Source organism: Leiobunum rupestre, chromosome 2, assembly GCF_980474605.1.
Source record: "Leiobunum rupestre chromosome 2, qqLeiRupe1.1.hap1, whole genome shotgun sequence".
Classification (NCBI taxonomy): Eukaryota; Metazoa; Arthropoda; class Arachnida; order Opiliones; family Sclerosomatidae; genus Leiobunum; species Leiobunum rupestre.
In genome coordinates, this window is record NC_143385.1 from 87,769,903 (window position 1) to 87,797,881 (window position 27,979).

At 39.9% G+C, this 27,979-nt stretch overlaps 1 protein-coding gene across 1 annotated transcript; it reads right to left on the reverse strand.

Annotated features, from left to right (window-relative positions):
- Positions 1-27,865, reverse strand: LOC149960246 (organic cation transporter protein-like). Its single transcript, XM_090167422.1, has 10 exons — positions 27,138-27,865; positions 22,952-23,055; positions 21,169-21,323; positions 14,720-14,847; positions 14,452-14,631; positions 14,294-14,379; positions 7,606-7,820; positions 7,059-7,240; positions 6,863-6,993; positions 1-86 (listed from the first exon to the last, which is right to left on the reverse strand). Exons 1-10 carry the CDS (start codon positions 27,498-27,500, stop codon positions 20-22), a joined length of 1,611 nt encoding a protein of 536 aa, XP_090023548.1. The 5' UTR covers positions 27,501-27,865; the 3' UTR covers positions 1-19.
- Positions 27,866-27,979: the final 114 nt, after the last annotated feature.

A 27,979-nucleotide genomic window follows, 5' to 3' on the forward strand; every position in this document is an offset into this window, starting at 1 on the left:
ACGAATTTCAAATATTTGTTTACGCCGAAACTCTTGTAAGTGGAGTTTTTTGAAAGTGAACTTCAGTGTTTTTCTTCTTACTGAGTCTGAAAATTAAAATATTAATTAATATTCCAGAGAAATGTTTACGCTGCTAATCATTTTAATTTAATAATTAATCATAATAATTATAGCCATTAAATAAAGGCTATTAATTTATTATTTTTTGGCTTTTGAATATACTGCTTTAAGTTTCCACTTTTAGAAGAGACATATTTAAATTAAAAATTTTAAAAACTTAAAGGAGCTTCAAAACCGTTTGAAACCTAAACAATTTTAGAACTGCTCCTTCGTGCAATGAGAATTCTAGATACGTTTTTTTAACGGGTCAGAAGCTGCTCAAACTGGAATTCAACCATGATGTCCACGGATCGTCTTAACCAAATCCTTCTCCATACTGTAATGCTTAAAATGCTTAAAACTAGGCTATATGAAGGCCCACTGTTAACGAAAAAGGAGAAAACGGATCTTTCCAGTTGTTAACGCAGTCAAACATCTTGGGCTAAAATATCTATTGTAAGGACCGAGGGTAGAGGGTCCCTAATGCTTACAGTTCAAAGGCGCTGGTCGCCCGCGGGTGAAAGTATTTGAGCAAGCGATGCTTCTTCCGCCGAGATGCTCGCTAGTTCCCCCGTCATTGAAGTTGTCAACTATAGCCACCACTGCGAGGAAATTCCCAGAATAAAGTCCCTCGCCTTTTTCTTGTATTCCATTGCTCCATTTCTAGTATTGTTAGACTCCCCCATTTTTGAGGCCTGTTTTTTTAAGTTTTATTACTTACGAAAGATAAATACTAACTATAGTTTATGGTGTCGCACCAAGGAGCGTGGGTTGAAAGCCGTGATCTTCGGAGAAGTGTCATCACCTGAATGGTGATTAGGCACTCTTATTTGCGCGTTTGGGTCACATGACCCAGAACGTATAAATAGAGCTGTTTTGGGCGCGAAACTGAGTGTGCCGGACGAGCAGCGAACGGAACCACATCTGAGGTCGTTAATAGCGACTCGGTTCAATAAAAAGTTAAAGTGACGGCACCGGTGACTTTCCTAAAACTAGTCGAAATGACAAAGTAGAAGTCTCACGCGTATGCAGCTAGAGAAATAAAAAAAGGAACCAACAGCATCTACGCCATGTTCCCCACGTCAACATTAACCACCAATCTCTAAAAGCAGCTCAGGAACCTGCATTTCCCCGCCGATCAGAAGCACAGCGTGCCCGCTCTTCACCATGAACTCCTAAGTTTTATTTTATATTTATAGTTGTTTATAGTTGAGTACTCAATAGAGACTCAACTTTTAATCCTCATGACGCATGTGTCGCATAAACTATTTTAATGAATTTCCTGTATTTGTCGTTCGGTCGTGCATAGTGGGAAATATTTCCAGGTTAGTTTACCATGTTTTAATATGTTTAATGTTTCTATATGTATTTAATTTTAACTTTCCCTTGTTATTAATTTTCAATAATAACTGTTTATTCTAACGATCCCCTTTTGTTTAATTTTCAATATTAAAATTAAGATTAATGTCAGACCCTCGTTTCAGTGTATTTACTGTAAGCTTACACATCATACTCCTAGACAACTAACTGACCGATGTTTTGTTTAAACCCGCTAACTCCAATACCAGTGGCGGTTAGGCGGATGGGAACCCGGAGTAAAGTTTAGTAATGCGTTAACCCGTTTGTGTAGTGATTCTCCCGAAGCCTTGGTTCTTCGTAGGTATCCCCGTATGTTTGGGTGGGAACCTAAAGCTAGTCTGTTTGTTGGATTGGGAATCAGGGAAAAGAGTGGGAAGTTACGTCACAAATTGGGGGCCCGTCCGGGATAATTAGTGTTATGTGCGTTTGTTGATAAGTATGAGTTAATTAGTAGCTAAGAAACCCCCACAGCTAGCTTGTATGATATTGGTAAGTTTACAATTTGTTTTTTTTTTCTTTTTGTTCGCCAATGCTACCTACAGGACGCATGCTTTGATTTGAAAAGAAAATAATTAAAAATTGAGAGGTATTACGACTCGGCCTGCAGGATATTTCTCTCCGATATTTGTTTTTCTTTCCTTTATTGTTTTGCTTAATTTTGCCCACCTGTATGAGCACCTATATTTTGTTTCTTTATTGTTTTGATAAATTTGCCCACCTGTATGAGTACCTTTAGTCGTTTCGATACTGACTTCAATGAAGCCCAAAAGCACAGTCGTAGAGAGCGTTACGAGAAAAGAAATTATTTCCCTCCTACCAGTATGCCGTTAAGTAGGACCCCTATAGGCACTCCACGAAGGAGTCGCAGTGTGTCCCCACGTTCGTCGGATAACCAAGTTTTACCGTTAGCAGGCTTTGCGCTAAACTCCCCTCTTGGGTCATCTTCCAAAAAAGCGCCGACAAATTCCACGGCCAGTGTATTCACCCCTCATCCTTTCACCACCCCGTTCTTCCCTTTTACCGCTCCTACGAGCGCCCCAACTTTCGCAGGAAACCCCGTAGATGCCGGCCCGAAAGATTTTCTGCGCCGTGCGAGACAAGTCTGTATAACAAATAGTATCACCGAAGATACTTTTGTTCAAAGATACGTCCCCTCGATGCTGACAGGCCCCGCGTTGGACTGGTTTTATTCGGAGCCCTCTTTCACTTCTTGGACGATTTTGATAACAGAATTAGGCGTGCGTTTGAGCGGTCACGTAATGACGAGTTTGTTAAAGATAAGATCGCAGAGCGTATTCAAAAACTTCAAGAGACTGTTTGTGAATTCGCAACGCAAATGCAGAAGTTTTTCGTGCAACTACATGTCCCTTTGTCGGGTAGGGAACAAGCTAGGCTTGTGAACCGAAACTTACGCTGTGATATAAAGAAACTATTGTTAACAAAAAAATATGACTAACTTAGAGACCTCCTAGATGACGCCATGATGGCGGAGAAATTTAATCGAGCTAGTACTGTTAAGCCCCCATTTAATTCCGCAAGCTTATAGTTTTGCCCCCCCCCCCCCGTATGCTCCTCGCTCGAGTGCACCCGTTCTAAAGTGCAATAACTGTGGCCGGATGGGGCATACGTTGGAAGAATGTAGAAGTGGTTAAACACCCGTTAATTATTTTAATAATGACGGGACGTATTACAACCCGAATATGAAGTGCTTTATCTGAGAACAGGTCGGACATCGGGCTAGATTTTGCGATAATGTTAAAAGGATTCGCGGCCAGTGAGAGGTCCGGCACGTCGCCGCCTGCTCGAAAGCAATAGACAGGGATGCGTTGGGCACGGGACCAAGGTCAGACAGGTTTTCAAATTGGTCAGGACTTTTTTGAAATTTATTTGGGTTTGATCCCGTGTCTCGCGTTAGTTGATCCTGATACAATAATTAACAGCGCTTTTAGACCCCTATTAGATTCGTAAGGCAGCCGGATGGCTAGTTATTAGAAACCGACGGAACCTTCCGTCCGGTCTACCAAAAAAACAATTAACCTTTGAAACTTCTTACGCGACTGGAATAGGCTACGAGGGCATTTTGGGACGAGATATGTTGTACGCAGATTTTGGAAGCGAGAAATTTCATTGGCCAGAAAGTGTGGATGTATATAAATTTCAGTCCGATTGTCACAGTCTCTCTAAGGTTTACGCGCTTTCTTCTGCCCGTTAAGGTGTAGCTCGTCCCAGAAACACTGTCGATTACGAAGGGATTAGAGAAGCTCTCGAAACGTCCCCCCTTCAAGGCGAACAACAAGAAATTCTCGAAAAATTGGTATATCAGTACCAAACCAATTTTCTCTACGGTGCCCGGTTGAACATCGCGGGTGGAGCATTATATAGAAGTCGGGGATAGTAGACCCCTCGCATGTGCCCCCTATCGTTTTTCCCCTGCCAAGCGCGCGCAGCTGGATACGCAAATTGACGAAATGCTGGAGCAAGAGGTTATAGAACCTTCGGACGGCCCTTGGGCTGCCCCCACGCTGCTCGTTAGTATGAAAGACGGCACTTGGAGACTGTGCATCGACTATAGGAAGCTAAATAATATCACGCGGAAGGATGCTTATCCGTTGCCGCGCATAGATGACATTTTAGATAGCCTTAACAAACCGAATTTTATAACCACGCTACATATGAGAAGCGGCTATTGGCAAGTTCCCCTGCATGAATCACATCGAGATCTGGCGGCTCTCGTTACCCATAGAGGTCTCTTCCAACCCAAACTTTTAATGTTCGGGTTAACAGGGGCGCCAGCTACCTTAAAGAGGATGGTAAACAACTTATTCGGAGATCTAGCCGGTAGTGGTGTATGCGCGTATTTGGACGATATTATTATTGCGTCCACCGACTTTGAATCCCTTACAGTGAAGGCATCTAAAACACATTTTGCCAGAATGAGTGCAAAATCTTGGGTCATGTAGTTACCAGTTCAGGGACAAGAGTGGACCCCGAGAAAACGTTTACAATGAGCCAATTTCCCCACCCCCGCAACCTTAAGCAATTGCGCAGCTTCCTGGGAATGGCGAGTTATTACCGCTGGTTCATAGAACACTTTGCCGAGATAGCAAACCTGTTAACCGCCCTGCTCCATGAGGACCTGCATGGAATTGGACAGAGGACCAGGAAAGGGCGTTTGAAACCCTAAAAGGCAAATTGTCGTCGGCCCCAATTTTAAGTCCCCCAGATTATTACCATAAGTTTCTTATTTACTCCGACGCGTCCTTAACGGAACTCGGAGCTGTTCTCACGCAGAATATCGACGGTGAAAAGAGCGTGTTGCAATACGCTAGTCGTTCGCTAAGCAATACCGAGCAGAAATAATCTACGACTGAAAGAGAGTGTCTTGGCGTCTTATATGCGGTCGAGAAATTTAGACCTTACTTAGAAGGAGCCCAATTCGAGGTATTTACGGACCACTCCGCAATTAAATGGCTCCACAGTGCACCCGACCCCACAGGCAAGTTTGCGCGCTGGAATTCCCGTTTTCAAGCGTTTGATTTAAGCATCCATCACGTGCCCGGTGATAAAAATGTAGTCGCCGATACTTTATCGTGCATACCCGCTAAAGAGCCTAACGTAGCCGCGCTTAAGAAGGTAGGTCCCCGAGAAACGAAGTCTTTTGTCCGTTTCGACAAAGAAGAGGTCATTTAAGCGCAGCGTAGTGACAAAGAGATCGGCACGTTGTTTGAATATCTTGAAGGCAATATCTTGAAATGTTGGGTAGAGAAGGTAGCGCCTTTATGCACCGTTCGGAACGGCGTTATCTATAAAGATGTGGAAAAGTATGTCAATGGGTGGGACTGTTTTCGAATTTTAATCCCCGACTCATTGAAGACGAGAGTCTTGCATATTAATCACGACATCCCTTTGGCTGGCCATTTAGGCATTAAAAAGACCATCAGTCGTATCCAATCCCAATTTACGTGGCCCAAGCTCACGCTTAACGTGATGGACTATATTCGCTTCTGTCCAATTTGCCAGACCCATAAGGTATCTCCGGAGCTCTCCACTGGTGTTATGAAACCAAGTGAGGTGAAAGAACCGTGGGAAGTTATATCGATAGACTTAAAATGTCCCTTCCCCCGGAGTAAAAGAGGTTTCAAATATATCCTGGTAGTGACGGATTACTTGACGAAATGGGTTGAAATCTTTCCCTTACGAAACGCGTCGACCAAACCCATTGTTAACCACCTGGTTGACGACGTAATCTCCCGCTTTGGTCTCCCGTCGACCGTAGTGTCTGATAACGGAGCCAATTTTGTGTCGAGTTTATTTAAACGCGTTTATGAAGTGCTCCAGCTGAACCATCGCGGCATGTGTCCCAAGAACTATTTTAATGTATTTCCTGTATTTGTATATATTTGCTAGAGCTCTAGTAATTCCTTTTGTCGTGCATAGTGGGAAGTACTTCCAGGTTAGGTTACCATGTTTTAATATGTTTAGTGTTTCTATAGGTAGTTAATTTTAACGTTCCCTTGTTAATAATTTTCAATATTAACTGTTTATTCTTACGAGATCTCCACTTTTGTTTAATTTTCAATATTTAAATTAAGATTAATATCCGACCCTCGTTTCAGTGTATTAACTGTAAGCTCACAAATCATACCCCTAGACAACTAAATGGCCGATGTTTTGTTTAAACCCGCGAACTCCAATACCAGTGGCAGTTAGGTGGATGGGAACCCGGAGTAAAGTTTGGTAATGCGTTAACCCGTTTGTGTAGTGCTTCTCCCAAAGCTTTGGTTCTTCGTAGGTATCCCCGTATCATGTGTGGGTGGGAACCTAAAGCTAGTCTGTTTGTTAGATTGGGAATCAAAGAAAAGATTGGGAAGTTACGTCACAATACATTACTCTACTGTGTCACGGTGCAGTTTGAGCTACTTATGCCTAATAGCTTTCCCGACGGTTCATTTGTTGCCCTGTAATACGATGGTGCCTCGCAATATAAGGAAGTACTCTGCGTATGAGTTTACACCTTCATCGTTTTTGTTGGCTGGCGCTATGGTTTTTAGAGCTAGTAGTAGTCACGTAAAAACCGTCGTTGAATAATTTTAACTTAATCGTGACAAGATAACCAGTCCTGTAATTATCTTTTTCATTTTTTTGTCCTTCAATGGTTCTGCACAATTGTTATCACAATATAAATATCGTAACCGAGGTACTAATTCAAGAATGGATGGATCGATGGGTGTTAGCAGATAAAATGTGGCCGCACTTACAGTCTCTGTCCTCACGATCTCAGGAAGATAATAAAATGGTTAAACCACCACTTCAAAAAGTGTTTTTTTCTTGAGCAAACATTATGTTGCCCACCTAATCTCTGTACACCTCAAATTCCTGAATACATTCCCGACTTAATCCTTACATATTAATATCCACGACGGTGTCCGGCAAATGTTGGTCCTCGGTGTTTGGCAGCAGGAAACTTACTATTATGGTAGACAATATACACGCTGCGTATATAAATAATGGTATTTGTCGCCCGTGAAATCTCGCCTGCAAATATCAGTATTACACTTCAACTAGAAAAGTATGTTTATTTTCAATATTCAGAATGTTACCAAATAATCCATGAATGGAGCCACCAGAGCTCCGATTCGACCAGAAGTCAAAGCTCCGCTCACGCCTACAGCTCTCAGGTTCGTTGGGAATAACTCATTCGCGTAAAGGAACATTAAAGTATAACTTATTGAACTGGCGATTTTTCCAATCATTAACAGCATAATTTTCAACCAGAATAAATCTAAAGAAAAAGCAAAACAATATGCTTGATAATCTTTGTTAAATATCGCCATTGCTTATTGAAGGTGAAATTTGGGTATTTGCGTCTAGAACAATTTAATTCGTAAAACCTTCTTCACACTTATTATCTTAACTGAATTAGAGTGATAACCTAGGATTTGCGCTGGTGGAGGTGCCACAAATAGACATTGATGAGTCACGAAAGAGCTTCCGCAGGTTAATTTGAAGGGCCCAGCGTTGAAAAACAGTGTTATCCTACAACACTGATTTGCACAATTGTTTATCTCTCGGACTACCAGATAACTCGACTTCATTTACTTATGAGGAAATACAACGACTTCAAATGTGAATTATTGTTATACTTACTATCGCCTACAGGAATGACCGCCAGAAAGACGATTGCTTTCACTAGCAAAACCAGCAAAAGTCCTTTTTTTCTTGTCAGATACTTCACGGTTAAGAAATAGAAAAGCAGCGACAAGGCGTGGACACTGCCCATGATGAACATGTTTGCATAAATAGAGCCTCCTTCCAGGGAAATCGTCAGAGTAAGACCATGATTGATGAAAATTATCGTACAGCTGTTAAGGAATGTAATGTATTGCTTAAAAAATCGAAGTTGATTCAAGAAAATATTAACGCTTCATCTTGATTTAAAGGGCCAAACCGGCGTTTGAAAAAATTCGGCGTGGATTTACCACGTGGTAGCAGATACGAAACAAGCGCGTGAAACTGGTGTCCCTTAAAGTTCTAGAGCGCCATCTCTTGAAAGGAATGCAACACATTCATAAATATTATTATATAAGTTAATCATAATGTACAGATTATTTTTAAATACGTAATTTCGTATTATTCAAATTATTTTGTTATTTTAGTACTATGTAATGTAGTTTTGATCAATAAGAATTAGTAGTATAAAAAAGGTACTTATTTCAGATTTCACATTTTTTGTGCAGTATTTTTCATAAGTATATTAATGGTCGTCCAAAATTGCGATAATTTGGTAATTGTGTTGCCCTTGGTCAAAATTAAGTCTAACCAAAATAAATGTAAAAATTGGTAAAACAACATGGAAAATACACCTGAACCGCTTACAAGTTCCCCTGAAGTATATCCGTTCTTGTTTAATTGATTTTTGAAACGAAGCATTTTATTACCTACTCAAAGGGTGAAATATTGTTAACGCTAGTGTTAGAAATCTTGGGGCATCGTTCAACCCACTCGACGCGTTTCTTAATTTGACTTTCAAAACGATCATTTCACCGTTTCGAAAGTTGTATTTAACATGCACAAATTGTATTTGTTATTAATGAACTAAAAAAGGCAAATAAAGCCGTTAACATTCATTTAAAAATGGTCGCGGCTTTGATGTAGTACCTGGATGGTACGATAGATGTCGTTTTCAGCAACTCGACCGAATTAGTTTTATTGGTCTAATTGGTTTAATATACATACGATTGGGGACTAAATAATTGTCGAATATTTGCAACAGGGCATGCGGCGTTGATCTTCAAGTCCTAGTCTCTCAAATTTAACACGTTCACCGTCTTATTCGTTTATTCCCATTCGACCGAAATCCCATTCGACCGAAAGAATTTTAAAATGTAGCCCAATTGGCGGGGTGATTTGGTATTTTATTTATAAGGTATGTACTATCGAAGATCCATGTTTAGGTTAGGTTAGGTTAAGTTAGGTTAGGTTAGGTTAGGTTAAGTTAGAGTTGGTTAAGTTTATTATTTCAGTTTTGGTTCAGTTACTTTTCTTGACTAGGTGAAGATAAAAATATAATTCACGCTCATTCCAAAAGCCAATTTATATAGCAGCGTTCGGTCGAATGGGACACATAAAAGCGTTCGGTCGAATGGGACACATAAAACCGCACGTTTCGGCGGAATTCGGTTGAATAGGACACCTCAAAAACCGCCTTCGGTCGAATGGGATTTCAGTCGAATGGGACTAAAGCGTCTTATTACCCTCGTAAATTATAATAAAAAAAATTTCAATAGCTGTTTTTGTAAAATCCAGCAATGTCATTTTCCCTCCCGACGAAAGTTTCCCCTCCCGACGAAAGTTTCCTCGCAGTCTTTGATGTTAGTTCAGTTCAGTACTGTCCAGTTCTAGAACCGTCGGCTTCGGTGAAGTACCTGCATGGTACGATAAAAGTCGTTTTCGGCAACTCGTCCAATTTAGTGTAATAGGTCTGATAATTGTTTTGATATGCTAACGCTCGGGGACTTAATAATTGTCGAATATTTGCAACAGGGAATGCGGCGTTGCTATTCAAGTCCTAGTCTCTCGAATTTAACACGTCCACCGTCTTATTACCCTCGTAAATTACAACAAGGATCCGATATGTTAGAAGGATAGGTAGCCCTCCGGCCAGCCCGTGTTTTCAAAACGCTGACAGCGCCGTCGATATTAAGAGAGCCTCTAAACGTGGGACGTCTTGTTTCTATTCCCTCAAGGACAAATTTTGGCGGCGCTTCCTCCATGTTTTGTCCTTGACGGAATCTAAAGACGGATTCTCTATCTCGCATGACCCACCGACGCGACGGCGCTGCCATTTTTCGTCCCTCGCCTCATATCCTTCTAACATATAGGATCCTTGATTACAATAAACATCTTTTCAATAGGTGTTTCATGGATAGTAGATTTTAGAGGATCGGTAAAAAGCCTGGTTGTTAGCCCTCGTAAACCAATCACACTAAGGGAGTCGGCCAAGGTTATTTGAAAAAAAAACCAAGTATCGCTAAGAGTGGACGATATTGTTAAAAAGGAAAAAGGATAGGCACAAAGTACATTTTTACTCCAAAAGGTATATTTCACGTTTTTATAGATTAAATATGATATACTAAATATCAGTTGATAGTTTTTATTGAATCAAAAATTACTAAAATATAAAGCGCAAAAAAACGACCTTGCAAAACTCCCTCGGAGTCTATCGAGCTGATTGATACGGGGGGAGAAATAAATTGCACTGTGGAAGGGATCGAAAACCGGTCCTCTTAATTTACTGTCCATGGGTGTTTTCATAAAATCCGGCTATTTTATTTTGCCTCCTTACGAAAATTTCCCCTCAGTCTTCGATGTTAGTTCAGTTCAGTACGTTCCAGATCTAAAACCGTCGGCGCGACTCGCATGAATGTACGTCAACAAGCTGGCAAACATGTTTCCCGAAAAATCAATGAAAAACAAAGACTACAAACAGTGACATGTCCCTTCCTACAGTATACCATCTCCTAGGCAATTTTATGAAAACACTTATTTAACCAAAATCAGTAACAATATTAAACAGTACCTATACAGGGTGTTTTTATGCTCGAAAATGTAAATTATTTTTAAATCTATGTTTTCTAGAAAATTGAAATTATACATGCTGACAAAATTTCATCGATTTCGGAAATTACTTTCACGTTTTTCCAAAAGTTAATTTTTCACCGCTAGGTGCTGGAATGAATTTGTCAATGGGAAACTTGTAGATCATCATCGAAAGCATAAGAATATCGTTGGTTCGAAAAAATTAAACGAATTTTTCACTGAAAAACATGACTTGAAAAAGTTAAATGTGTATTCCTTAAATTTTTATTATTTTTGTTGTAATTGTACTGTGGTAATTTTTTCTCGATAACTTTCCATTTCTCCAACATTTATTAAAATTGTCAATTATCCCATGAGACAGACATTTCGTCAAACGCACCTTTTATTCAGGGTTTAGACATTTGTCACTTTAATGCAATGACTTTCTGCAGTATGGTAATGTAGAACCTAATTTCGAGGTGTTGGTCAGCGTAATTACGACTTGGAGAACCCGGTGTTGGCGTGCTTTGTAGCGTACCCACTTAAACGTTGTTCCGTGGCAAGTGCTGATTTGGGGTGTAGTAAAACACGTGTGTGGAAAATATTACGTGCACATAAGTACCATCCTTACAGAGCTACGCTCCACCAAGGTTTAGTAGATGGAAACTCTCAAAGACGGCTGGACTTCTGCAACTGGCTGCTGAATTCTGTGGATAACGAACCTCAATTTATCCGCAACGTTTTATTATCGTTGCACAATCACCAGCGCAGCTCGACGAACTTCCATTTGCCCAACCAGCCAGGTTGGGGATTTAACACGACGGAGCCCCGCCTCATCACCACAGAGATGTGAGCGCGTTTCTCGACAGCGAATTCCAGCAACGGTGGATAGGGAGAAACGGACCGATACTTTGGCCACCAAGGTCACCAGACCTTACGCCGTTGGATTTCTTTTCTGGGGACTACATTAAAGATAAGGTCTACGCCACTCCCGTTGAAACACAAGAAGAACTTCGTCAACGAATTATAAGCGCCTGGCGAGAAATCACCCCAGAAATGATTCAACATGCTTTTGACAACTTGAATGTTTGCGCTCAAGCTGGTATCGCAGCTGATGGTGGAATATTTGAACCATTCTTATAATTTTCATCGCATTTTGTTAAATAAATTGATTTTTCTGATTCTTTTTGGAAATAATTTATGGTACGGATTTGGAAAAAAGATATCTTCTTTAATCATTGTGTCTTCCCAACCTTTAACTTAAACAATTATCCGACTTTTTCCAACAAACAGTTATTTAATTTATGACAATATGCCATTACGTTTTTAGCTAGCCCAACTTGTCATTTTTAAAGTCGTGTTTTTCAGTGAATCGTTTAATTTTTTCGAACCAATGATATTCTTATGTTTTCGATGACGCTCTACAAGTTTAACATTGACAAATTAATTCCAGCACCTAGCGGTGAAAAATTAAGATATTTTAGTCGGGCTACCTTGCGAGGATTGGGGGAACTATCGCTTAAGAAAGAACCTGTTCTGACTGGGTTGTACAGACACCTCGGGAAGAGGACCAATCTTGACTCGCTTCCAGAGGGCGCAATGTCGATAGTATCATAATATCGACAAGTTTCCCATTGACAAATTAATTCCAGCACCTAGCGGTGAAAATTAATTTTTGGAATAACGTGAAAATAATTTCCGAAATCGATGAAATTTTGGCAGCTTGTGTCCCCCGGCATGTATAACGTACAAAAGAAATTGAATTTTTTCTTGAAATCATAGTTTTCAAAAACATAAATTTTTCGAGCAAAAACAATTTCGTTTATCAACAGAGATTGTAGAGTATTTAAGTATTTTTCACAGAGTTAAGAGTAATTTTCTTCACGGAGTTAAACTAATAAATCGGTGGAGCTCCTCCTCGGGTTATAACATTTTTGGTTAGTGTTATACGGAAAAGCAGCTGCAAGTTGCTTTAAAGATTCTCTAACAACAATTATAACAAAATAAATGTTATGCGTTTTCAATAATTACACTGTTCATTGTGGAAAATAAACAATTGGTGTTCCTTGGTTTGAACTATATCAAAATGTGTACGACATTTTCTTATGCACTAATTAGTCTTTAGTTGCCACTGAAAATGAAAACCAACTAACTTGTTTCCCTTCAATATCGACAGCCAGTGCCCCCGTCAGCAGTTGGCACAAGTAGGCACATTCTTATATTGAAAAATTTTAGGCGTATTTTAAAAATACCCTCTGGGACCTCCAAATGTGACCGAAAATGATTTTCAAATTGATATGTATAATAAATAAACTATCGTATTTAAATTTATGTCAATAGAGGGCGATAGGGTCTCTACAGACACAAGATATGATAATGTAAAGGCACGCTCGCCCCCTCTCACGACAGACTAGCAAGTGGCAGAATGTCGGTATCTCCAGTTTATATTTAGGGTAATTAATTTGTATATATGTTAATAACATTAAAATCTATTTTCATCCTGGCATAATCTTAATATATCAAGTTGAAAACCCAACACAAATTTAATTTATTTTTAAAAATTGGTCATCTAGTCCTCTAAAAAAGAAATACCATTCAATTCCAATTTCCAAGAGTCCTAAATGGGCCTTTCAAAACATTTTCTTTTGAAGCACCTATACTCGAAATAAATATTACCTGAGTACACTACCAAAGGCAGCGAACTCTGTGGTTTCTGCCTTTGGTAGTGTACTCCAGTAACATGATATAGACAGGACACATGACTAAGAGTTGACAGCGGTTGCCGCGTTGAATAAGCCCTGGCATCGGCAACACAAAAACCCGTTTTATTATATTATATTATTATATTATTATATTATTTTTTAATTCCCTGTCGGAATATTTACAAAGTTCCAAAGTTATTTTTACGGAAGCCGTTGCCATTTGCCAAGCTACTGTCAAGACCTTAGAAGAGTGTAGAAACTCTGAACGCTTTGATTCTATTAGCTTTACGGCACGTAAAATTATCCCTAACAGGAGATAAAAACATAGTGTGGTAACAAGTACAACGGGGACCAGGGTCACTGAAGCTAAAACCCTGATAGACCAGCTGAGGACCACCTATTTCGAATTAATAGACCAATTTATTTCTGAAATGAAAACTCTGGTCTATATAAAGGTATCATGGCGTCTGAACCTAACTCTGATATCCTAACACATTGTAACACATACGATAGGTTTAATTTCGATCTCCATTCCATAAAAAACCAAATTTAAAATTGCGAGAAATCTAATTATCCCCAAAAAATTTTACAGCGTAAGCGACTGTTTCCACTATTTAATGACCATGGAAAATGGCTTCCCTGACCTTGTAAAGTACTACAAGGTTGTTTCATGCCTTCCTGTGGCAAACACTATCTCAGAAAGAGGTTTTAGTTCCCTGGAAAGAATAGAAACACGTCTACGAACAACTATGGGATAATTTAGACTTTCAAATCTGGCTACGATGTCCTTTAATCGGGATTTGTCGAATTGTTTAAAAGAAAACCCTAATTTAGTAGTTGCGAATTTGGTAAAAGCTCTAATCGAAGAATGTCATTCTTTAATTAATTTGCTAGGGAAGAAAATGTCATCTTTCCGAAGATAACTTTTATATTAACATATTAGTGTCAAAATTTTTAAATTTTAACCATAGTTAAATGAGACCGGGCGTGTGTGTTAAAAATTCCTGGCGGGGGTACTTTCGACAACCTAATCATATTTAAATAATTTTACATACTATGTGAAGTATATTATAGCCGCAGTTCTTCGAAGGTGTGGGTTTCTTAAAATATCGAAAAATGTGGCCTTTTCGGAATTAACGTCCTAAATATTCAAATAGATGATTGTATATTAGTCTTCTGAACCATGAAATTCGATGTGAACTGTAACTCTTACTAATTCTATTTTTTCAATTAGCTTCGCCATGACGTGGTCGATATCACTGATCTGTTTGCCATTCAATTCGGCTTGTTGTACGATTTGTTCTCGAGCCCTGTCGTACCGCTTTGTTGAGAGCAGCCATCTTGTGGATTCGGGAACGAACCTAGAAATATTGAACCGAGATATTTTGATGCACTATTGGAATTAAATTGATATCAATAGTTAATATTGTTTACCAATAAAGTAGAAATAAATAAGGTAAATGAATTGGAATCAATGACACGAACATGAATGTTCGCCATTTTGAAATTAGCCAGCCTGCCAAGGACATCAGCATTATACCAACACCCGACATGACAGTGAAAGGAAACACAACGTATTCTCTGTACTTTGGTCCAACACATTCGATATCTAAAAGAAAACATATTCACAACTAAATTTGCCAATTCCCACATGTCATTAATTCATTATTGAATTATTTATACTTCAATACTATTAAAAATCAAATAATAATCAGATAAGCTAATACCCAAGGAACGACACAATCCTAAGTCAAATAGTCAGGGCCGTCTTTACAGCTGTGGAGGCGCATGTGCAAAACCAATTTGCCGAGTAGAAAATAAAAATATATTTTAAAATAAATTAAAACCCATTGGGCAATATATTTTTTTTACAAAACAGCATGTTCATTAAAAAAATTACAATAAAACAAATGTCGTTATTTTTAATATGGTATACTAACATAATTAGGTCAATACCGTATATTAAATGAAATATAAAACATTTTATAATTTATTGAAACTTCTTTTTAGATTAATTATTGTTGAGTATCCTAGTGATAATTCAAAAACGATGACGCTCACAATCGCTTGCGAATTTTCTTTGTACAAAATTCACTAATAATTGGATTGAAATCGATGTTCTTAAGAATGTCATTTTGAATGCAAATGAATGTAAGCCAGTTAAAACGCTGCTGTCCCATTGCGCTTAGAAGATCATTCTTTGTGAGATTTAAGGTAGAAAATGAACGTTACCCTATGCAATTTGTTACCATCATGCACAAAAAGATTCTTATTTCAATTTCCACATTCTGAAATAGAGATTTCTTGTTGTCAGAAACATGTTTTTCGTATAATTCGGGAAGAGTTGCGCAATTTTCATCGGAACTTATAGAGTGCTTGAGATGTAGGCATTCATATAATAGATCTTCGTCGTTGAGATAAACAGTAGCTAGATGCTCACACTTTTTGTCGAGATTTCATTCATTGAGTTTGTCAGTTCTGAGATCAGACAGTCCACAGCTGGGAGGAATGTTACCACCTTGAATTTTCACCTTTGTGTAAAACAGTTTCTTTTTCTGGTCCATCATGTACTGTAAGACGGGCACTAAGGCACTTCGCTTTTTTACCCTTTTATTCACTTCACTATAATCCGAGTCTGGTTATCTCATTGGCCTTCATTACATATTGTTAAGTTAATACAGAGTCGGTTAAATCTTTAATAGACCATTCATACCCTAGGTGGCGTTCAGCGGGGGAGCTCTCGATTTCTGGGCTAGGTCAGAGAGGCCCCGTCTGGTTGGCCGCAGATAATTTCGAATGGAAATCCGTCAATGACAAGTGCTTGGAAGAGATACGTTTGAGTGTCAACCTTATTTTGCAATGTAGCAGTTCCCGTAGACTGTGCCAAATCGCCATTAATAACCCGTATAGGAAGTGGTGGTGTAGGAGTTCTATGTGCTTTATACTATCAGCAAATTGCCTCTGAAATCACATTTGATTGGGAACCAGTGTCAATTGTCAAAGAAATACATTTGTCATTTATAATGGCAGGTACATTTCAAAGTTCGGTTTATAACGAAAAAGTCGTATAACATCTGGTTTCGTTGGTGTCATCAGGCAGAACCGTTATGCCCTCCAAAAGGGGTTTCCCTAATATGATATTTGGGAAGGGGGGCGTCGTTGATTTTCAGATGTTCAGTCTGCTAGGGAGTCATATGTTAATGGTAAGTGGCGAGTCTTGTCCAAGGAATTAACGTTATTAAGGGGTTCCGGTTGAGGTGCGGTGTATCTTTGGTTCCGAGATTGAGACCGGCAATTCCTTTGGATATGACCCGAACGTCCACATGAATAACAGATGGGTGACCCCGTATCGGTGTGACTTGTCATTTAAGGAATATGGAGTCGTGATGGTTGGAGATTATTCTCTATACGAACCAATGTTGCTGTCATTTTGTTTAGGGCATTGGTGAGCTGACCATTGCTTAAACATGGAGCTGGAGATGTTTGTAAAAATCTGGAAGGTACTCAAAGTTGGTACGGATTGACGGCATTAAAGTTGGTGTATGGTTGAGTAGGTGGAAAAGAATGGGTCCAAATACAGGGGTCATAGCCTGTTGAGGATTATTTATCACAGATAGGGGGTTCGGTTATACTATTGGTAAGTGACCCTGAGTGAAGAGATTAAAAGGATAGTCAGGGCGTAATGTCATTAAGGAAGCACGACTTAGCCTTTGAAGTTTTTCAAGAAAATCAGAGGGAGAAGTCGGATTCATGACGATCATATTCTCAATTAAGTGGGGTTGAAGGCCTCGCAATGGGTGTCGTAGTTTGTCGTTGTCAGTCATCCCAGCAAAGTTGTAAAACATCATAAAATATTTCGTTGTAACCGTCGGATATGAGCAAGTTACGAAATGTATTCTTCAACACGGTTCTCCAATAGTCCCAAGGTCTCTGAGTTCCGTTTAAACCCATCAATTAAGGGCAAAGACATTTCTTGGCGTCACCTTCCAAGGCAACGCACAGTATTTCCCTTTTCTTTACGTTACCCCAACCATTTATTTTGCAGACATGTTCAAACCAGGTCAACCATTCGCTGAGTCGGCAGTTCCTCGAAAAATAGGTGTTGTAAGTGTTGATTGTAGTCTGTAGTTGTGTTATTGCGCCTTGAAGTGATTCAGCCGCTATGGCGGAAGTAGCCTCAGTTTGCAATTACCAGTTTGTTTTTTTTGAGAGTACGATCGTCAATTAATGGGGGGTGTAGGGTGCTGGTTTGGTGAAAACGAGTAACTTAAAGAGTCAATTTCGGATGGTCTGCAGCCAGAATAGAATATCAAGTGAAGAGGACGAAGATTCTATTGAAGCCGTCCTCGATAGCCTGCGATTCAAGATATAATACTTGTTGGATCGGAGGTTGGATAGATATAGACGAATCAGGTTCGGATTTAGATCAACTGGATACAGATGAAATGGTGTCGTCGTGAAGGACACTGTTTTGAGTGCGAGGTTTACAAAGTGGTAGCCGGCGAGGTGGATTCCAGGATTTGGGTTTAAAAAAAACACCCCTATCAACTTGACCAAACTAAAAGACTCCCCTTTCTTCGCCTACGATGCCTTGTTCCAAGCGATATCTGTTGAATTACCGGATAATTGCGCTGCGTTAGCGTCGCAAAGAACGGCGACTTGCTTCTTGTATTTGTTAAGCAACTTCCTATGTTTACCCTGATATTTGTTGGATTGTCGTGCAGAATGAGGATTGCGATTTCCAGCGGCGTCTGCCAAAACGGGTGCGTAAAGTATTTTTGGTTTGGTGACGTGTACGACACTTAAGTTTTCGTAAGCCGTCCTTGGCAGGGAGAGGATGCTTGTCATCAGAAGGACCGATGTTATGTGATTCGATCTCTATTTTGAGTGTCCAAGGAAAGCCGGCGCCTCCACCACGTGTTAAGTTGGTAAAGAGATGGTTAAGACTTTAAGAGACCATTCATACCCTAAGTTGCGTCCAGCGAGGGGAAGCTCTCAATTTGTGGGCTAGGGCAGATAGGCCACGTCTCCAGAACTATATTCAGATTTCTCTAAATCGCCACTGACCGCTAATTTTCTTTCAGGCAGAATTTATTTAAAAAACATTAAAAAGTTATTTACATTTTTTATCATAACAATATTCAAAATTTGTCTCTAGTTTCTTGGAAATATGTTTTAAGAGATCAAATTAGCTTCAACGCTACAATTAGGTCCACCAGGCGCGTAGGAACGTTTAGGATTAAGGGGGGTACAGCTTGGATGCTAAATTTGGCACCCCCCCCCCCATTGACAGGCTTTTTGCGCCCCTTCTAAAACAATTTGGCGCCCCTTTCCAATTTCAGGGGAGGTCCATTGTACCCCCATACCCCCTGGTTCCTACGCCACTGATGTCAACATGTTTTGACTGCAGGATCTTACTGGTTTTGTTCACTCTTTCTAGAATATCGTTCCAAAGAATCGCAAGAAAGATCGTTTCGATTTATTCCATTTTCTTTTCCTTTCCCTCTGCCTTATGCTCACATCCTGGCTCGCGTGGCATGCAGGGCTTGCCACCACCCTCCTACGCATTGTAACCCGGCCACCTGAATAAATGGCTTCAAAAGTCGCTTGATGACTTAGGCCTAAGGTGGTGCCTTGGGTATTAGCCTAGCTGATTATTATTATTAATGTCAGCGGAGGTGGATTCAAGTGCTTTTTTATTTTCTCGAAATGGGATGACCACCTCGTGTCGGATAAGCGTTTAGCCCATGATTTTTTCCTAAATGAGATGTCAGAGTATTCCATCGATGTACAGAAGCTGCGAAAAGTGTATATAGACATTGAACAAAGTCCAAGAATTTTATAACCTCTAAACAATTTTCCACTGCTTTTACTCCCACCAAGTTCAAGCTGTGCCCACCACAGGGGACATAATTGGCGAACTCATTCAATTTGCGAATCCAGTATAGCGTCCAGACATATTCGAGGCTGACCACGGTAGTTAGATAGTGGATTTGTTGCTCTTTAAGAAAATTGACAATAGTTTGCCAAATTTTCTGCTTTGTGAGAAAAGATTGAAATAAACTTGATGGAACGATAGGATTGCATCCCCGAATGTATCGGACTGTAAATAAGATTTGATATATGTGTTTGATGTCTAAAGTTGAATCCACACTTATTGAATAATACTTTGATTCTTTTAATTCTTCTAAAATTTCATTTAGAAAATGTTGCCCCATAATTTCAACGAATTCTTCGCAATTCTTTGCCGATAGATAAGAAGTATTTCCCTTCCCAGCATTTCAATAAAGTTTAAGATCTTCTTCCAAAAAGGGGTCGAATTCGCTTAACAGCTCAAGGACACATAAAAAGTTTCCATTTTATCCGATCCTATAGCTAAGGTATCTTAGAATGACGGATATCACCCAGGCCATCATACTTTCAATGTTCTTTTCCATTTTCATCACAGGAAATTCGATTGTTATGTTTCAAGTCGTTGAATCCCGTTGTTGTGAAAGGATATCCTTTATTAGACAACAATCGACATGGAAATAAATTAAAATGGCTTTTGATGGTCAGTAGACCAGCCATTCGCGATTTATACTTTCGTCATTCCGCATTTCGCGTCTGAAAACATTCTTAGATAAAAACCTTGTATAAGACCCCTTTCCACTAGATCCATCGTACAATCTTCCGGTGTTTGAAAAGTCTCACTCATATTTCTGACAGGTTTCCTGCCCACTACTATCCCGTGAAGTTAATTTCTTCAGATTCTTCTGTATTTGCTGGAAGTATGTAAATTTATGTCTTAAACTGGATCATTGTCATGGAAATTGCATAAAATATTTGATTTCGGTAGGGATTATTCATTTTGAGGAAGCTAAGGAGCAGTATACAACGAACAGTTGAAGCTGTTCTTATCCCAGCTTATCAAATGCGATACGTGCGAACGGTTGGTGGTAGGAGGTATTGGCTAAAGGAGGCCTGCGGGTTTGAACGGATATGTCTTCTGCTTCTGGCAAGGAATGTAAGACTGAACGTAGTGAGTCACGTGGCTGAGCAACTTTGGCCAGAAGAAACGGGCTCGCACGCGTTCCCAAGTACGTAAGAGTCCCAGGTGACCAGAGGTCACGTCATCATGGAGAGTGAACAAAACGGCATGACGAATTTCTTTGGGGCCAACCAGAACTAATTAAATTTCGTCATTGGTGCGTATCCTACGATGGAGTAACCCGTTGACGATTTCAAAACATTTGGCCACTCGGATGAGTGATCTGGGTTGCCTTAACGGGATGAGATGGAAGAAAGTTGATAATTTCCCCGGTGTATTTGTAAAAACGTGTAGAGGTTAACCGTATAGTTAGTGTAGGGAGCTGTTGGCTCGCGTGGCATGAAGGCCTTGCTTCCACCCCTACGCATTGTAACTCGGCCACCTGTTTAAAAGCATTTAAAGTCGCTCGATGACTTGGGCCTAAGGTGGTGCCGTCGGTGTAAGCCTAGCCAATTATAATTATTAATATTATTACGGTGTTCCGGGGAGATGCTGGTTCGGTCGATCACGTAACCCAGATACACAGTGGTTTGACAGTTTGGAAAGGCGCATTTCAATTGAGAAAACCCACTTGAAAACCGGTCAAATGTAATGACCAAAAAAACACAAAGATTGAAAAAAAAACATGACGTAATGTAAGAGGAAATGATGTTCATTTAGATTTGGAAAGGGAATTCGAGTGATCCAAATGACGATTGTGATTTGGGATAGAGAATACGGCTTTTTGCGCCCAATCTAAATGAAACCGATCCAAATCATTTAGATTTGAAATTTTCTTAACGATTTGGATTGTTTACAGAATAGCCACCCTGAGCTGTTTCACCACAGGTTTTTCACATGATGGTATGTATCTGAAATGTCTAATGGCAGCCTCTTATGAATGATCCATTTGCAACTTACAGATGGACACGAGGCCGCTTTGAAGAGATGCGTAGAGACATCCGACGAATACTCGTGTTACCAGAAACATGGCCATAGACGTGGAAAACGGGGCAACAAAAGTAACAATGGTAATCAGCGCTTGGCCGATGAGATTGACTGGTCGTCTTCCAAACCTTAAAAAGTAAACATTATAAATACCTTAGTAATAACAGAAGTATAAAAGCTCCAAAAAACGACATTAAAAATTTCGAACCACTCTGAGTATTCATAGAACAATTTACATTTTAAATTTTCTCACGTTACAACTCTAAAACGTGATTTAATGCACATAATTATAATTATGATCGTATATTTATCACAAAAATAAAAATAAAAGAAGTTTTAAAATACGCAACTGATAAATTTTCATGGTAGAATCCCCCCCCCCCCCCGCCACAACAAGAGGGGGGAGGAAGAACGTCACCGGCTTCAGTCGTTAAAAATCGTTTCAACATAGTTATTATTCCTACATGTAAGTTTAAATAATGGCATTCTTGTTAGTTCATTAGTAAAGATACCCGTAAATGTAATGCTTTGGTCGATTGGTTGGCTATATGAAGGTGAAGCCTAGGCTAGAAAACGCGAAGAGGTAACGTGTATAATCAAGCTTGATATGAAACAAGACGTACGACGGTCAGAATACACACAATCCTTCTAATGTGTTAAGTTTGTTTGAGCTATTCACAGCAACCTGCAACGCCGGTATCACAACCAATATACATCCACGGCCACAAATATTTGTATTTACACTTATTTGTTACTTCTAGTCATACTTTTGAAAGCATCGAAGATTCTTTCGAACAGTGTCACCTAATTTTTTACTTCTGATCACACTTATTTGTTACTTCTGGTCGGACGTTGAGTGTCACACTTATTTCTTCTGGTTATATGACAAAGAGTTCGATCAGTGTCATACTTAATTGTTACTTCTGATCACACCTAATTGTTACATCTGATCACACCTAATTGTTGCTTCTGATCACACCTAATTGTTACTTCTGATCACACCTAATTGTTACTTCTGATCACACCTAATTGTTTCACGTGAAACTAATACACACAAATCCTTAGGATTGTGTGTAAAAAGTGTCACGCAAAAGCTACGTCTAGGCTTATAGAATCTGTTTTAAAAACGCTTCTGCGTTTTATCGACGTTCTAAAAGTCTAGTTCTATGGTACTTGATAATATCCAGCTTATGATTCGTTACCAAGCAATTTTTAATTAATTGACTACTGATTGTTAAAATAAATCCTAAGCATGCGGGGGATTGGGGTAAACATTTTGGTCGGCGGGTCAACTAATATAATTACAAACTCCAACATTTCGGTTGGGTAAAATTGACGAGTGAATGAAGCCAAAAATAACCATAGACGAGAAAACTGAATTTAATTAATAAATATTAATTTGAAATAAAATAAAATTATATTTACGATTAACTTTGTTAATCATGGCCATAAATCCATCTAAACATCCATCTGTTATCAGTTTTTGCATGTGACCATGTTGTTACATCGCGCGTTATGTAAAAGTGCGCCATATCATGGAATGGATCAGTTGGTCACCGCCAGACGGTGAGTTTGAATCTTGAGCCCTTAATTTTGTACCGCTGGAGAGGGTCGACATAAATTTGAATTTATGTTCTAAAATATGATATTTATGTAAGATCTCGGTGACCCTTCTGACTATTATATGTAGTAAAGCTTATTCACCGCATCCACACCACAAATTAAATCTATAATATCGATTTATTGGTTCACTTACTTGTCAGATAATTGTCCGATTGGTAAATAGGCCACAAACGTGCCCAGTGAAAATACCAAGTAGCCAAATGAAATCATCCACTTTCTAGAGCATACCAGATCCCACTTAATAGATAAATTTACAATTATTCACTAGTATTTATTTTTTAAACATATTTACCAATAAATTAAAACCAATGTTAACGAATTGTCAGTTTTTTTTTTACTTTTAATGAACGTACTCATAGTAATTTCTTTGAAAATTATATATTTTGATATTTTTTATTAAATATGACTTCAATTTTAAATCACTCCGTAAGTCGCTAGAATACATTGGATATTTACATAATAACAAGTTGGCAAGCCAAAATATACCTCTCCTCGGAAGAATTGTCCCTAGTGGTATTAATTTCTCGAGATAACCCTTAAAGATATATCTCCGCAATTTAGAGTTATTTGTTAAAAATATTAACCCATTTCTATCCCGCCCGGTATAAAATTTTAATTATAATTAAAATAATTGAGACGAAACGACCAATTTTAATTTATTCAGAATATCATAAGTTAAGTAGTTACAACAGTAAGTTAGACGTACTATAACAATGCACAATTGAATTAAACCCTTTTACAGAACAAGTTTATCAGTTAAATATAATACGAAGCAAATTTTAATGAAAGAAATATCTACAGAGGCTTTTTGGAATTACTCGCTTACGAAATACTTGCCGCATCTTTAACGCTCATTTTATTTCAACACTCGCCCTTGATGAAGATAACGTAGATATCTGGTAGTGGACGACTCGTTCACTTCCTGTTGACGTTGTGACGCATACCACATGAAAAAGACCAATGCCGTCCAATTTCCAATATCATATAATGACTCGCACACCCAAGAAATCATTGACTGCGTTAGAAATCGTAGATATCCAAATATCCACACCAAATGTATTTACAAGAAGCAAAAACCTTACCATCAACAAAGCACAGAGAGCCACTTGACAAACCGCCAGCTCTTAAAGCAATTAACGTTAAATTATCTCCTTTGAATTAACAGAACTATATATAGGTCGTTAAGAAAGTGGACCACCCACAGGGTCTACCCTTTAACCCTCTAATCTCGGCTGACTGCGCTAAAACAAGATTTAACCTTTAAAAAATACCAGATTAGGCCTTCATAAATTCATTAATAAAAAAAGACTTTATTACCTATTATGCTTACGATGCCTGTCTTAATTTCAGTGAATCTAAGCAGCTATCGGTGGTTCTGTGGTAGAGCGCTCGACTGCCAAGCCGAATGGTCTGGGTTCGAAACCTGGGTGGCGCATTTGTTTTTAATCAATAGAGAAACGCTAAATTAGAATTTCTTCGATGCAATAATTTCAATTTCAATTCTATTTCAATTAAACCAAAATTTCCTACTCTATTAAATACGCTTCCGATAAAGCTGAAGGTCTAATTTTCAATAAGGCGTAACAAGTGTCGGTGGTTCTGTGGTAGAACGTCCGCCTGTCAATCAGGAGGTCTCGGGTTCAAATCCCGCCCGATGCGATCGCAAATTGATACTAAGACGAATACCGTGTACAACTGGTGGAAACCCTGCCATTGGACGTTGAGAGGTAGCATTACACTCAGCACTCGGTCCGTCCCAAAGTCATTAAAAAGAAGTTGGAGAGAAAACGCCCATATAAACACAACAGACTCAACATGCACAACCATCAGAACACAAACACAACAAATTCAACACTCACAACCTAGGCATAAACATTACAAAAACGTAATACACCAAACCGTCACGACGGTGAGCGAAAAAACACCATCCAAACCAAACCGCAAATGCATCCGTTAACGCTCACCGTCACCCGGTGGTTTTGCCAACCCTTTGAGAAACTGCGTACGCAGTGATTACACTTTGCACCGAAAATGCGAACGCGTTCGCAGTCCTGACAGACAGACAGACCCACAGACCCACCCACAGACCCACAGACAGACACGGTCGTTGTATAACCCCTCCTAGGGGACTTTGTCCCCTCGGAGAGGTAAAAAGCTTTTGGTTGGGTAGTACGTTCGTCAACCGATTTTGGCGACTTATTTCTCAATTTTCTGACGCTTTTCGCGCGCGCGTTACGGGCGCGAGCGTCGCGTGGCCTTTTTTTACGTGCGCTACGATTTGCGTTTTCGCATCGAGTCGGCTTCGATTTCCGATTTGGTTTTTAGTTTTTTATTACAAATTTTCTAAAGTGACGCAAATGTCAGTTTCTAAAAATGCTCAAAATTTGTCGCCCCTGAGAGTTGGACCGTGTTTGTCCCAACACGCAATACACCCGAAAATTTTCTCTCTTGCAGCCGCGAATTTCGGAGGGGGAGATCGTGCGGGGGTAGTATCAGAAGGCCTGTGTGTTTCGGAAACGGAAGGGGGGTGGGGGGTTTCGGGTTCGTTCCGATTTGAAAGTCCCGTGGTCTCGCGGCGTATGTTAGTCCCGTCACTCCCGTGGTCTTTATGCATCAGCCATTGGATACAGGGGGTTTAAAAGAGTACAGGGAGGTTTGGAACGACTGCGAGTTTGAGTTATTTTTTGCGGTAATTATCAAACTTAGATCACATGGGCAAAAGGGGGAGGAAGGGCCTTACTGGGGTGGTTCTACTATGGGGAAAAGGATACCACGGTAATTATAACAAGGGAAAAAGGGGAGGTGTGTACCACGGACCACGGTAATTATCACATGGGAAAAAGGGGGAGTTGGGTACCACGGTAATTATTACATGAGAAAAAAGGGGAGGAACGGTCATTATCACATGGGAAAAACGGGGAGTACCCCGGTAACTATCACAAGGGGAAAAGGGGGAGGAAGGTCCTTACTGGGGGTACCCCGGTAATTATCCCATGCGGAAAAAGGGAAGGTAGGGCCTTACTGGGGTGGTTCTACTTTGGGGAAAATGGTGCCACGAAAATTCTCGCATGGGAAAAAGGGGTTGGGGGCGTAATGGGGTGGAGTGCATCGAAACACACAACTAGCTGAGGGCCCGCCTGTAAGTCGGGCTTCTCGGCTAGTATATATTATAAGGAGCGCTTGGTACGTCGGTCTTCGTCGTCGTCGTCGTCGTCGTACGTCCGAGCTTTCTCGAATGTTTGCTTAGTCTGTCACGAAGCCAAAGGCGGGGCGGCGAGGAAAAAGCGACCCGCGGCACAGAGGGAAACTGACACTGCCTTTCGCTTCGTTACTGAGGTGGTTCGACTATCTATTTTCTCAAAATCTGTCGCCCCTGAGATTTGGGCCGTGTTTGTCCCAACACGCAATACACCCGAAATTTTCTCTCTGTTTCCGCCGCGAATTTCGGAGGGGAAGGGGATCGTATGGGGTAGTTTCGGAAACGGGGAGGTGGGAGGGGGGGGGGTTTCGGGGTCGTTCCGATTTGAAATACCCGTGGCGCTCTCGGCGTCCGTTAGTCCCGTGGCCTTTATGCTTCAGCCATTGGATACAGGGGGTTTAAAGGGGTACAGGGTTAAGTTATTTTTGCTGGGAAAAGGGTACCACGGAAATTCTCGCATTGGAAAGGAAGGGGAGTACTATGGAAATTCTCGCATGGAGAAAAGTGGGAGAGGGTACCACGGTAGTTATCACACGGGAAAAAGGGGGAGGTGGGTACCACGATAATTATCAAAAGGGAAAAAGGGGGAGGGGGGTACCACGGTAATTATCACATGGGAAAAAGGGAAATGTGGGTACCACGGTAATTATCACATGGCGAAAAGAGGGAGGAAGGGCCTTACTGGGGGTACCCCGGTAACTATCACATGGAAAAAAAATTGAAGGGGCCTTACTGCGGTGATTCGACTATGGGGAAAAGGGTACCACGGTAATTCTCGGATGGGTAAAAGGGGGAGGGTGCCTTACTGCGGTGGTTCGACTATGAGAAAAAGGGTGGCACGGAAATTATCCTATGGGCTAGTAGTATTATATAATAATTGATTGTTTTTATTATTACAAAAGCTATTAGCTTTAATTTATAAGTATCAGAAATTAATTCGACTAATTAACTATATTTATGGAATATAATTATAGACTTAGTGAGAGTGATAAGATCTAGTTTCACCCTTGTTTCTAGAAAAAGTTTTCAATAATTTTATTTGCTTTACCCTCCTAACCCCGCTATTGTCCGGCATTGCAAAACAATACAGTTCGACACAGGAGTCGTGTTAAATGCTTACTTCTTCAACTATACTGGTTCCGGCATCGTCGGTTTCGTAAATAAAACTTTCGCAAGCAACGGATTCCTCAGTGACCAGTTCTTGACCAGAGGATGAATTCTCGACCCGGTACGCTGACCTGACGCAGCTTTCATTCGCGCTCGAGTTACGATAATAATCTGTCAATGTTTCATTTTCCTCACACCTGAATGGCACCCTCAGATTCACGAAAAAATACGAGTAGAAGAGAGATGTCAAACACAACGACCTCATCGTCGAAATGTACAATATGCGTCTCTGAAATTTGCCAAATCCACCCGTCACTTCGGTTAAATCACGAACATCGTCAGTTACTAGATTTGTATCTGTTTCTTGGTCGCACATTTTTACAACCAGTCGGACTCAATTCAGGGATATTTTCACAACCTATCGGAATTGGTTCGAGAAATAATTATAATAATCAGCTAGGCTAATATTTTCACAATATCTCGGAAAAAATACGGAATTTTGAGAGCTTTTCGCGATGCATAAGCTCAAACACTGCGTTGATGCTGAAGTGCGTAGATTTATTAAAGGCAGATTTCAAAACAAGTGGCTTTGCGTACAAGTACCATTCGTAACCGTATTCTGCAAGTGTTGGCGGTGATTAAATAGAACAAGAACAAGCGTCTACCTTAAATACCGGCTTTCAAATGTAACTGAGGTGTCATGCTATTCTGCGATGAGAGTTAAATACATTTGTCGGATTCTACGAGGTTGAAATGTAAAGTTTTAAATGTATTTAAAAAGATTTAAATTAACATTTCTTTTTATTTAAAAAAACAAGTTCAATAATTAATTTTGAATCTTGGCGATATATTTTC

What these genes read in the sequence shown, in the direction of transcription:
- LOC149960246 (XM_090167422.1), bottom strand. Translation starts at nt 27,500, where the DNA reads ATGTGCGACCAAGAAACAGATACAAATCTAGTAACTGACGATGTTCGT. An exon ending in AAGCGGCCTCGTGTCCATCT is followed by an intron (nt 14,848 to 21,168) that starts GTAAGTTGCAAA and finishes GTTTTCTTTTAG; the next exon opens with ATATCGAATGTGTTGGACCA. An exon ending in AATGGCGAACATTCATGTTC is followed by an intron (nt 14,632 to 14,719) that starts GTGTCATTGATT and finishes TAATTCCAATAG; the next exon opens with TGCATCAAAATATCTCGGTT.